General features: G+C 37.0%; 1 protein-coding gene across 2 annotated transcripts in view; it reads left to right on the top strand.

The window, feature by feature from the left end:
- The window catches only part of Slk (STE20 like kinase), a 43052-nt gene extending 29404 nt beyond the window's left edge, over positions 1-13648 (top strand). The window contains exons 13-19 of one of the 2 annotated variants that reach the window (XM_048338306.1): positions 120-212; positions 7693-7822; positions 8669-8793; positions 9489-9677; positions 10201-10326; positions 11600-11713; positions 12973-13648. In XM_048338306.1, coding sequence (XP_048194263.1) covers positions 120-212; positions 7693-7822; positions 8669-8793; positions 9489-9677; positions 10201-10326; positions 11600-11713; positions 12973-13119 — 924 coding nt within the window. In that variant the 3' untranslated portion in view covers positions 13120-13648. The remainder of the gene's footprint in view (positions 1-119; positions 213-7692; positions 7823-8668; positions 8794-9488; positions 9678-10200; positions 10327-11599; positions 11714-12972) is intronic. The other variant, XM_048338307.1, reaches the window with a different exon arrangement.

Genomic DNA, 13648 nt, shown 5'->3' with positions numbered 1-13648 from the left:
CTGCATGTTGGAAGGACCTTCTCACCTTTAATATTTCACTTAAAGCTTATCTGCTCACGTAAATGCTTGTTGTGGAGAAAGTATTATTTCCCCACCTCCTGCATGCTTGTATACTGTAGGTTGCAAATGAAGTGGAAAAAGCACCCAAAGAGCTGAAAAAAGAGCTCATGAAACGCAAGAAAGAGGAGCTTGCACAAAGCCAGCATGCTCAGGTAACAGAGCAGCTTAATGCTACTAAAAACAGAAAGCAGCATTTTCTCACAGTTCAGGGAACCATGGGTAAAAGAGTGGATTTTAACCCTAATTATTATACAACATTGAGCTTCTTCCATCCATAGATTTCCAGGATCTTCTTATTAACATCCTAATTCACACTGTTGGTGGCATTAAGTTGATAACATGAAAAAAACTGTGTTTAGAAAGCTGACTCTACATGAAAGAAATAAAATACTGTTAATGTAGAATCCACTTAATCTAATGAGGAAGTTTATTTTTTAAATGGTAATGCCAATGCTTGATAGCAGACAACACAGAATATCAGAGGGTAAGTATATAAGCGTTATGCTTAGGAAAAGAATGCCTACGAGCAAGTAATTGTTTCTATATTTCCTCTCCCTTCCCTCCTCTTGCTCTTGCTCAGGTTCCCCCCCCCCCCCCCCTCACGATTCAGGCTCCACTACTTGCCACAACTCTACTTCTCGACTTTTGCTAGTTAATTGGAGATAAAAATCTCTTGGGCAGGCTTTGAACTGCAATCCTCAGATCTCTGGGAGATCTATCTAGGATTGTAGGCTTGAACTATCTGTCCTAGGCCACTGTTTTTCTTTTTGATTCAGAATCCAGCAGTTCAAGGAATAGACTGTGTTTTTACCTCCATAAAGAAACTTGATTGTGGATTATGTAAGGTGTTAACATAAGATGGATAAATTCTTCATGAAACTAGACATAATTTCTTGAAGGATTTCATATACCTTTATAAGGCTTTTCATAGTAAGAAAGGTAAATCTTCTAATTACCTTTACATTCAGCCTGGAGGTAAAGATGGAGAAATAAGTCTAATTTTTTGTTACATATGTCAATAAAAGGGAGAAGAAATGTGAATTATATGTTATTAATGCTACCTACAAGTAGAGGTTTGGCTTATGTGATAGAGTGGCAGCCTTGAGCAAAAAAGCTAAAGCAAGATCGTAGAATCCTGAGTTAAAGCTTTAGTACTGGCACACACCTACACACAAAATGTGGTTATAAAACTTTGGATTTGTAGAGCCATAAATAGAAATAGAAGCAACAAAACACCTTAGATTGCCATTAAACTTTTTATTTCTTATTTTTTGCCACTAGGGTATTTTAACAATGCCATTTACTTGTTGCTGTTTCAGAGGAGGGGGAAAATATTTCTAACACTATGAAAAATAAGAAAATGTATCTTGGAATTTAAAAATTTAAGGCTAGCTTATCTGAATAAAGTTACCTGAGTAAAAGTTGCCTTTTTTTGTTTTTGTCGGTTGTAAGGCTTGAACTCTTGGCCTGGGAGGTATCCCTGAGCTCTTTTGCTCAAGGCTAGCATTCTACCACTTTGAGACACAGTGATATTTCCAGTTTTCTGGTGGACTTTTCTGCCCAGGCTAGCTTTGACCTGATTCTCAGATCTCAGCCTCCTGAGTAGCTAGGATCATAGGCATGAGCCACCAGCACCTGGCTACTTTGCCTTTTAGTTATTGTTATTGTTGTTTTTGCTATGAGCCAGTAAACATTTCATTTTATATTGGTGTGAGGATGACTAAGGTATTGGTATAAAACACAGTATTTATGTTCTTGACATATGAAAGCCTAGTCAATACTTGACTTGGTTGCACTTACTCTCAGAATAAACATTACTCCCATCTTCCATGTGAGGGGCCAAGCACAGGAAGATTGAGTGACTTCAAGGTCACACATCTGGTTAGTGGTTAAGCCAGGATCCTCATCCAGACAAGTTTATTCCTTGTTTGTTTCATCAACTGAACCACCAAATGCACATCATACTGCCTTTTGTATTTCAGCAAGTGTTTTGTGCCTCATCTAAACTCTTGTCCACTTGACTAGTGGTTATTGGTCATTTCTTGTGAACAGAGTGAAGAGGAAGTCCTTGCTGGTGACACATCTACTCTTGGTTAATTTGAATTTCAAACTAGATAATAAAGAACAATGTTGTTTTACCTTATAATGGAATATAAATCTTCTTAGTTCTAGAAGGTGTAGGATAGTTGAAATAGAAAATTTAGTATTGAATGAATTAGGTGATTCTATGCTTCACTAAGCCTGTGTTGGTGGTTTTTAATGCAATTTTGTGGGCTAGCCTACATTTTCCAAGTAGAGCTGAAAGTAAGAGTAAATTCTTTCTGTAAATCTAATGAATTTAGCATCTGACAAATTTCAAAAACACTTTATTTCTATGATAAATTTACCAAGACTTAATAACTTTAGTCTACTTTAGATTTTTTTGTGCGCCAGTCCTGGGCCTTGAACTCAGGGCCTGAGCACTGTCCCTGGCTTCTTTTTGCTCAAGGCTAGCACTCTGCCACTTGAGCCGCAGCGCCACTTCTGGCCATTTTCTGTATATGTGGTGCTGGGGAATCGAACCGAGGGCTTCATGTATAAGAGGCAAGCGCTCTTGCCACTAGGCCATATCCCCAGCCCCATTTCTGGATTTTTGGTGGTTAATTGGAGATAAGATTCTGATGGACTTTCCTGCCCCAGTTGGATTTGAACCATGATCCTCAGATCTTACCCTCTGTAGTATCTAGAACTACAGTAGTAAGACCACTGGTGCTACTTTAAACCTTTTTTAGCAATTCATAAATCATGGAGCTAGAACACATTTGACACTACATGCAGTGATTTTCAGACTGTTCTCTCAGGAGCTCTTCTTCCAAAGTCAAAGACTGATCTCTGGCCCGCTTTTACATGAGCAAAAGGCCACTGATTTTTGCCTGCTTTATTAACAGATTTTTTTTTGATGAGTTTCGTTGTTGGTTGTGGGGCTTGAACTCAGGGCTCAGGCACTGTCCCTGAGCTCTTTCACTCAAAGCTAGCACTCTGCCACTTTAAGCCACAGTCCCACTTTCAGTTTTTGAGTGGTTAATTGGAGGTAAGAGTTTATCCAGGACTTAATGCCTGGGCTGGCTTTGATCCATGATCCTCAGTTCTCAGCCTCCTGAGTAGCTAGGATTATAGGCGTGGGCCAACAGTGCCTGGGTTGGTGAGTTTTTAAAAAGGAAATTCTATTTTTAAAAAAAACACACACACACAAAACCACCCAAAACAATAGCAATACTTTAGAATTCATAAGGCAAATTTTAATTCTACAGATGAGAAGAAGCCTCTATGTTCATTGAGTTGACACAGGGCTCAAGAAATAATAATGTTTGTGTAATTATTCTATTTATAAAAAGTCATTCAGCTATATTCTTACTGGGAGGTACATTGTATTCTGATTCACAGGGTGTGGCTCAGGTCATGATACAGTCTTTTCAGTTGTCATCTTGTGCAGTCTTCAACGCCCAAATGCAGGACGTAAGTCCCGCGTGCCTAAGGGAAGGTGCCATTTCCTGTTTTACCTGTTCTATCTTTGACTCACATGTGCCTTTTCATTGTTCACTTCATTCGCTAAAATCCAGATGACTGATAGACAATATCTGTACCAATGATAGTGGTAGCAGTCTGACATGAACGCACAGTGTACTTCAAAAAGTGTTCACATGTGATTCTCACGGCAACCATCCTATTATAAGGATGGGCATGGCCATTTTCAGGTGAAGAGTTGAGGCACAGAAGACTTAAACAATCCATCTAAAAGTTACTAAAAGATTAATGGTAGAGCTGGAACTAGAACACTTTCAATATAGTGTTCTTTCTTCAATCTACTCAAGCGCAAATTCTAATTGGAGATTTTCATCTTCTTAAAAGTAAAATATCTTCCCAGTAGTATTTTATAAGCTTTGCACATGTGAGACGTTGAATGCTGTGACTAGTTTTATCTTTGTGTGAAGTGACATTTTGGTTGCATCTAAGTTTAAACTTAATAGATTTTTTTTTTTTTTTTTTACTATGGATATGGTCAGAAAAGCCATAGTGATTTTAGTAGTTCTGTTTAACTATAGTCTCTATTTACTCAGATTGCCAATAATGAATAGAGTTGCTACTCTTCTTTTGTAGTCTTAAGTCTGGAATTCCAGGCTGTATTCTTTCTCTCAGTTCCATAGGGAAGAGTAGCTCATCTAACATTGTAATTTTTGTTTGTGATGTTTGATATCTACAACTGGAGTAGATAGAATACAGCTTGATGTCAGACTCTTTGTTATTATTGTTGTTGACAAATATTTGAGTCTTTTTGCTGTCTTCTAAAAGTAAAAGCACTGACTTTGTATGAAAGAGAAAAATTATTGCAATCACTTTTCTGATCATTACCATTTTTGACTGAATCTTTTGAGTTGAAATGATCAAATTGTAAGGTTTTTTTTAGAACCCACAATTACGGTTTTAATGCATTCTAGTTATTTAAAATGCTTTATTAGAATTTAAACTTGTGCTTTTAAAGGGCAGTGATTGTACAATTTATGTGCCTGCTTTTTATTGTTGTTGTTTGTTCTTTTTGTTCATATTGAGGTTTGAACTTAGGGCCTCTCACTCTTGGTTGGCTTGCTAGTGTTCTACCTGCCACTTGAGCCACATATCCAACCTGGCTTTTTGCTGGTTATTTTGAAGTCTTGCCAACTTTTCTGTTTGGCTGGTTTTGAACCTTGATCCTCTGATCTCAGCATTCTAAATTGGAAGGATTAAGATTTATAGGTGTGAGCCACCAGTGTTTGGGTGTTTCTGTTTTTCAAAATAACTTTGGCCCTAATACATTCAATTCCTTTGTTATTTCCTTTATTTGTTACTTCTAATGATAAAACTGATTTCCTATTTTTTTAATGTTAAATGTCATTTGTGTAATCTTTTTAGAGTGTAAGATTTCTCATTTTCTGTAAGTAATTTCTTAAATTATTATTATTATTTTTTTGGCCAGCCCTGGGCCTTGGACTCAGGGCCTAAGCACTGTCCCTGGCTTCTTCCCGCTCAAGGCTAGCACTCTGCCACTTGAGCCACAGCGCCGCTTCTGGCCGTTTTCCATATATGTGGTGCTGGGGAATCGAACCTAGGGCCTCGGGTATACCGAGGCAGGCACTCTTGCCACTAGGCTATATCCCCAGCCCTCTTAAATAATTTTTTAAATCTTCAGTTGTACAAAGGTGTTTCAGTTCAGTCTCAGTTTATGAGAACAGTGCATCTTGATCAGTGTGATTCCTTTCATTTTTCTCCCCTGGTAATTTCTAATTATAGATTCTCCTATGAATGAATTATACTTGAGTTTTGAAGTTAGGAAACTTAATGACTACTCAATAATATTAAAATTTCATTTCTTTTGGAATAATGAAATATTTAATGTATATGTGAGGATCCTTTTAAGGCAATTTTTAGATTTAATATAAAAACTTTTGGGGTAGTATTCCTGACTACAGCCTCATTCAGATCCTGTCTATTCAGCTATGAGGCATCTGGGTTCTTTGGAGCCACTTCCATATGTTTGGCTTATAACTGCCTACCTCGGCTTTGGCCCCTTGATCTTGTTTTCACCTTGTGGATCAGCATAGCACATGTTTCACCTCTATGTAGCCATCGTAGCCATGCTTTACCCAGTATGTGTTAAGAGTCTTCAGGGCACATTACTGTAAGTCATTGTGAGGCATGGTTTCTTCAGCTTTGAGTTTCCTGTGGTTCACTTTTGAACTTATAAGTGTGATACTAAGGGAAGGGGACTGGCAACTCAAGATTATTAGTACTTGAAACCATAGCATGGAAGCTCCTTGGAATTGAAACTGGCCTTTTATTTGAATAACCCTGGACCTAGTATAATGCCCAACAGTTACTGAGTACTTAATGAAGGTTTTCTTTGAACTTAATTCTCACCTTGTATAATCTAGACAAAAATAGAGTAATATGACAAAAACTTACATAGATGAATAATTGTATATTCAACTTCAGAACCATGGCTTATACTTCAGTTTTTCATTTTCACATATTTATTGACTTCAGTCTATACTTTTGCATTTGGTTTTGAGTCTAAATATAAATATGCTATTTAAGTTTGAGCCATTAAAAATTAAATTTAAAAAATCCTTTATGCAAACAATGATAAAATGTTGAAAAAATCCATTTACTATTTCTTCAGGTTTTGAGTTTATTCAACAAGTTTGCATATAGAAATTTTACAATTAGAAGTTAGAGAAAAAATTTTTGTTATAAATATTTACTGTAAGAGAGATGCTTGAAAAGCTGTTATAACTACTTAAAAGATAAACAGAGAGATTTTGCATCTCTTTAATAAAATTCAAAAGCCCTTATTAGTTAGTTTAAATGTTAACTGATATTCTATGACTATGATAAACTTAATGAGTAAGTAGTTAAGTGGGTAATTGTATTTTTTAGAGACAGTTCATTTTTGTGTATTTGTATTTATGCTAGAAACAAACAGTGATGCTGATGAAATGGCAGCATTTATGACTACATTATACCTCTGACAGCCTGGAATATTGACAGGCAGGAATCTTGAGGAGGAGGAACTCTGTTAGACCCTGAGTGCACGGAGGGTCAGGCCCGTGGTGATCTGGACTTTACCAACCCAAGGCCAAAAAAAGAATAGCTCTAAAATAGATTTGTTTTCTTGGATGTGCAAGAGAAGGGATTATAGCTGAAATACTCTTTTCAGTCCTAAATTCTAAGTCCAAGGTAGAACTGATCTGCATATCCCCTGAGCTAATCACTACTCCTTTCCTGACAAGAAAGGAATGGAGATCTAAATATGTTATTAAAATTTGGTAGGTCATATATCTCAATAAACGTTTGTTCAGTAGATTAGTAGGTTCTAGATATGTTAGTAGAGCTTCTGGCTTATAGGAATTTTGTTTGTAGATTTATAGCATGTGACTTAATTTCCTGGTCTCGTTTACATTTCTTTAGCTCTCCATTATTTTTCATTAAGATTTAAAAAAACAAAACTGTTGTTCTTTTTAGGCTAGGCTGTAGATGTGGATACAAATACTGTCTTTCTTTGTTAGTGCAGTGATAGTAATTCTTTCCTTACTCTGTATTTGTTAGAAAAATGGAGTTTAAAATTCTGATGATTATTTTTGCTTATTAGCTATTTATTACCTTTCTAAAGTTTCTCTTGTTCCTTCCTGTTATATTCACACCATAGTGAAGTCAGTTTTAGAAGCCATAAATTTTCTTTTTCCCCAAATGACTCATGTATTACAGCATTTTAATTTTTAATGGGATACAAACTTTTTTGTGTATTTATTCTTAATAGTGAATTAAGAGTATTGTACATTCTAATATTTCCCTAGAGTTGGATTAGATGACTAATACATTTACATGAGATGTGTACTATATAACTTGGTGATTTTCAAATCCAGTTAACTTTACAAACTTAGTTTAGAAATTTTGTTAACCACAGAGGATGTAGCTCAGTGATAGTGTGCTTTGTCCCATGTGAAATCCAGCATCTGGCGGGGAAGGGAGAATCTTGTTAAACCACTAACACACAGGCATATAAATAAATAGATATTTAACTCAGTAAATATTAACTGATGGTTAACTGTGTCTGCATAGGAACAAGAATTTGTGCAGAAGCAACAACAAGAATTAGATGGCTCTCTGAAAAAGATCATCCAACAACAGAAGGCAGAGTTGGCCAATATTGAGAGAGAGTGCCTGAATAACAAACAACAGCTCATGAGAGGTACATGAAATTCCACAGCATGGGTGGGAAACATACTCAGAAACATGGCTGAGATACACCTTAGAAAGTGTTTGAATGCTTTCCTCTGGCACAGTGGGAAAGAAGCTTGGGGTATATAAGAGAATTTTTTTTTTTTTCTGGTCCTGGGGCTTGAACTCTGGACCTGGGCACTATCCCTGAGTTCCTTTGCTCAAGACTACTACTTGAGCCACAGTGTCACTTCAGCTTTTTCTGTGATTAATTGAAGATAAGAATCTCATGGACTTTCCTGTCCAGACTGGCTTCAAACTGTGATCCTCAGATCTCAGCCTCCTGAGTAGCTAGGATTACAGGCATGAGCCATGGCATCTGGCAAGATACATTTTTTTAAATTAAGAAAATAACATAAAAGAATTGTGTGTGTACATTTATGATGGTAAAAGTGATCAGAAACATACTTAAAATAAGACTGGGAATATGGTTTAGCGGTAGAGTGTGTGCTTAGCATGTGTGAGGGCCTGGGTTTGATCATCTGCACTGCAACAGAATGATCCAGATAATGTTATATTTATATGATTATACTTAATGGCTGCATGATAGAATAGAAATTTAAGTGCTTGATCCCCCTAACAAATTAGCTTAGATTTCTTTTTTCCTTTTCAAGATAACTACACGGAGTTTTGGTATTCCTACATTTTTTGTTTGTAGCCCTTTAAATGCATTATTTTGCAGTCTTAACATTTATATCTCAGAATGTTAGTTTAAAAGTGAGTGGACTTAGTATTTCACTTTTTGGAAATACTGAACCTGGGAGCAATGTACGTTTAAAAAGGGCCACATAACACTTTAAAAATTACTTTTTTGTAGCTCGAGAAGCTGCGATTTGGGAACTTGAAGAACGACACTTACAAGAAAAACACCAGTTGCTTAAACAGCAACTCAAAGACCAGTATTTCATGCAGAGACATCAGCTACTCAAGCGCCATGAGAAGGTTAGTGAAGGGAAAATATCTTCATTTTTAAGTTTACCAAGCACTTGATTTTGAAGTTTGTTCTTCTTACAGATGAATTTTGTTTCCTAACTTTCATCTGAAGATTTGTTGGATGAAGTGTGGAGTAACTATGTCTTGATTAAGGTTAAAGACCTTATGTGCTGTAATCCTCATCTTGTAGCTCAAATATAGCTATTTTGGCTTCATTGTGATTCAGATATCTAAAAATGTAGATTTTGGGCTGGAAATATGGCCTTGTGGCAAGAGTGCTTGCTTCATATACATGAAGCCCTAGGTTCGATTCCTGAGCACCACATATATAGAAAATGGCCAGAAGTGGCGCTGTGGCTCGAGTGGCAGAGTGCTAGCCTTGAGCAAAAAGAAGCCAGGGACAGTGCTCAGGCCCTGAGTCCAAGCCCCAGGACTGGCAAAAATAAATAAATAAATAAATACACATAAAAATGTAGATTTCCTGTGCTTATTAAAAGACTTTTCATTGTAAGACCCTTTCCAGGAATGGTTTTGCTTTTCTTAAAAGGGAGTTTTTTTTCCCCCTTAAATGTTTTGCTGGTCACGATGCAACAAGAGGGAGATGATCTGTGAGAAATAACATTCAAATGACATCTTCAACAATGTGTGTGGGTATTGAGTATTTAATATATCTACATTGCTAGATTCTGTTTAAAACTTTTTAGGAAACAGAGCAAATGCAGCGTTACAATCAACGACTTATTGAGGAATTGAAAAACAGACAGACTCAAGAAAGAGCAAGACTGCCCAAGATCCAGCGCAGCGAAGCCAAGACTCGAATGGCCATGTTTAAGAAAAGTTTGCGAATTAACTCAACAGCCACACCGGATCAGGACCGTGAAAAAATTAAACAGGTAAACAAGCAAATTTCTTTTAAGTTTGAGTGGTCTTTAAACATGTCACATAATTTTGTTTATAAACATTTAGTGCCGCTTTGTGACTGTTGATATTCATTCACTTTAATTCTAAGGTTGGGGGTTAGATACATGGCATGTTATTTTCTCAGAGTGATAGTCATTGCAGACCTCCCTCCTATTTCCCACAACAGATCTTGGGCCCTTGCAATGAGAGGACTTGAACAGTTTTTTCAGTCAAATATGTCTTCACTGTGATACTTAAAAGCAGTCAGAGATCATTAAGCCATTAGAAGGATGAAGATTTTTAATCAGACTTATTCCTGCTCTCCCTCTTGTGCAAGTCTTGGTGTAAGCTCCATCTTTGAGTCACACCATACTATTAGTTTTGGCTTCAGTATATTGCATTTTCAGTTTTATTAAACGGTCTTAATTACTCATTTAGAATATGTGGAAACAACATGGCTTATTATACTAACATACATAACAACTAACCATACTTGCCTTTTGTTGTTGTTTACAGTTTGCTGCACAAGAAGAAAAGAGGCAGAAAAATGAGAGATTAGCTCAACATCAAAAACATGAAAATCAAATGCGTGATCTTCAGTTGCAGTGTGAGGCCAATGTCCGAGAACTGCATCAGCTGCAGGTTAGACCGGGGGCTGTGCCAGCAGAGCTCTAATAGTTGGGCAGCTCACATGGCTGGTGCGGTGAAAGTAATAGCTTACTAAAGTGCACTGGATGTTGCTCAGGAAAACACTGGAACTTTAAAGATTATGGTTCCTGGGCTGGGAATATGGCTAGTGGTTGAGTATTGCTAGTGGTTGAGTGTACATGAAGCCCTGGGTTTGGTTCCCCAGCACCACATATAGAAAAATCCAGAAGTGGAGCTGTGGCTCAAGTGGTAGAGTGCTGTCCTTGAGCAAAAAGAAGCCAGGGACAGTGCTCAGGCCCTGAGTTCAAGCCCCAGGACTGACCAAAAAAAAAAAAATTAATGGTTCCTGTATGGAAGGACAAATAGGATCAGTTTAGTGTCATAGGCACTTGTTTATATTGTATAAAACTATGATTAATACAAACATGAAGCTAAATTATAAATTAAGAAACACTTTAAAAAGTATTGAGTATGATTTAAAGAATATTTTGCAAGAAATGTAGTTTTCAAAATGATGGGGGCAATCTTGTCAGATTCTGAATCTAAAATTTCTTTTCCATTAAAAAGAACTGAGTTGATTTTCTTTTAGGTTTGTGAAAAAAAGTGCTAAATATATATAAGTTTTTCTTGTAAGGCTGTAGAAGTTGCTTTAGAGAGGGCTGTTTTTGGACCTTACTTGGAATGGTACAGCCCATCATGTATACCCTAGAATAGTAAAAGTTCAGAGTAATAAAGACAGTATAGATATTCTATACATTTGCTTCATTTACATGAGTAGAAGGAATATTTTGAATTCTATATTCTGGTGCTAACTGGTAAAAAGGGAAATCCCCTAGAATTCTAAGTTTGTTTTTGTTTTTTTTTAGTGGGGCTTAAACTCAGGGCCTGGGCACTGTCCCTGGCTTCTTTGGCTCAAGGCTAGCACTCTACCACTTGAGCCACAGCACCACTTCAGGCTTTTCCTGTTTATGTGGTACTGAGGAATTGAACTCAGGGCTTCATGCATGCTAGACAAACACTCTGCCACTAAGACACATTCCCAGCCCCCGAAGTTCTTTTTTATGTGATCTTTTGTTAACCGATGTAGCTTCTAAACATACATTTGTGAAATTACTTCTTTTATAATCCTTGGTCCTTGGCTCTTAAAGAACACTCTGAACTTCAGTAATAGCTCATATCTGAGAGTAGGTTATTATTTTGGAAAACAGGTATCTGTTACAAGTTGCCTTGTTGCGATGGAATTTTTTAACCTGAATTTTATTTTCAGAATGAAAAGTGCCACCTGTTGGTTGAGCATGAGACTCAGAAACTCAAGGAGTTAGATGAGGAACACAGCCAAGAATTGAAGGAGTGGAGAGAGAAATTGAGACCCAGGAAGAAGGTAATTTTATTTTATGTATGTATGTGTGTATGTATGTATGTATGTATGTATGTATGTATGTATGTATGTTGGTTGTGGAGCTTGAACTCAGGGCCTGGGCACTGTCCATGAGCTTTTTTGTTCAAGGCCAATGCTCTACCACTTTGAGCTACAGCACTACTAAGAAGATAAATTTAAAAGCCTCACTTAAAGCACTATGTTTGAAGGCTGAAGCTGTGTTCCAGTGGTAGAGTGTATGCTTTGCAAGCATGCGGTCTTGAGTTCAAATCTAGTTAACCTCTTCCCTGTTCCCAAAAAAGTATCATTAAGAAAATTCTCTACTCAGCTTGCTTTTATGGCAGTTCTGTTCACATGCCTTTGTGCTATTTTTTCCAGCTTTTTCCATCTGGCCTTCCTTCCCTTTCCTGCTTATCAAATTCTTACCATTCCTTCATGACTAAAGCTCAAGCTTCTCTTCTGAGAAGTCTTCCCATGTTCTTCCATCTTTCTCTATGCTTTGTTTGGATTTCAAAGTAACACTGACTTCTAGTCGATCACTTTGATGATCACAGTTAATGATACCTGTCTTATTAGTCCATGAAGGCCACTGAGCTGGAAGTGCGAGATCAGAATGCTAGTATACTCAGGTTCTGGTGCGGTCCTTCTCAGTCGCAGCCTGCTGGTTCCATGCTGTGTCCTCACCTAGTGGAGGGGAAGAACTCTCCACTTCTGTAAAGGGCACTATTGCTATTCTGAGGGCTCCACCCACATAGGCCTAACCTACTAGTACTATCACATTCAGGCTTAGATATTTAGGTAATCATCATCAACACATTATTTTTGCTTGGTACTAATGTATGCCTTCACACAGTTTACAATCCAGTATGGAAGAAAGGTAGGCACATCAATAACTAAGACCAAAGAAAAGAAGTGGTAAGTGCCACGTGGGTGAGATAATGGTTAATAATATGTGTCTTCTACTGGAATACATCATTATCCCATCTAATCTGCACACAGTATATTGGCAAGGGACATGGTTTTTGTTCCTATTTTTACAGCAGAGGATTTAAAAGTTTCAGTACTTGACCTGTTACCCATTTATGTGACTGAACCTGGAGGCTGTGCAAATCTTAGGATATTAACTGTTGAGGCAGGCATCTTTCTTTTGATAGCATGTGAGAAAGTATTTGGGGCCAGTAGTTTTGTCTTGGCTATCAGAGTAGATTCTGCACAGTATATATCGGTGTATAACAATTTCTTTGTCACTTTTTTTTTTTAAGACATTGGAGGAGGAGTTTGCCAGGAAACTGCAGGAACAGGAAGTGTTCTTTAAAATGACTGGAGAGTCAGAATGCCTTAATCCATCCACACAGAGCCGGATTTCCAAATTCTACCCAATACCTAGCCTGCATTCCACTGGATCATAACAACGGGAAGCCTTTTGTGGTTGGATTTGGCTTTTTTTTTTTTTAAGTATGTCATTCTATTCTCTTCATCTTCTGCCACAGTCTGTATCGCTCACAAAGACAATCACCTGCTTCACCTTCTAGGTGTGTTTTTGTTTCTATTTTTGTTTCTGTTTTGATGTTTTTAGCCAAGATGAAGGGAAAATGAATGAAGACAGATGCTAGCCATGCTGGCAGAGTAGCATCTTGCAGTAATTCCCTAAGGTGATTTTGTATATTAACCTTAAATATTGTATTCTTTAGACACTGTTACCGAAAAACTGTTAAGAGGAATAACACTTAAAGTTATTTTTAAAAACAACCTGTTACATCATTAAGAATTAATAAATAAATATCTTTTTACCAGTCCTAACTTCTCAATGATGCCTAAATTTTATATTTGGAATTCTGCCGTAGAGAGTTGGAGAGTTCTTTTGGTGAATCAGCTGTCATAAAAGTATACATATACTATTCATTCAGTAAATAAATATATTTTATCATGAAATAGAAA

The sequence above is a fragment of the Perognathus longimembris genome, chromosome 2, assembly GCF_023159225.1.
Source record: "Perognathus longimembris pacificus isolate PPM17 chromosome 2, ASM2315922v1, whole genome shotgun sequence".
NCBI lineage: Eukaryota > Metazoa > Chordata > Mammalia > Rodentia > Heteromyidae > Perognathus > Perognathus longimembris.
This window is presented reverse-complemented; position numbering and strand designations above follow the sequence as displayed.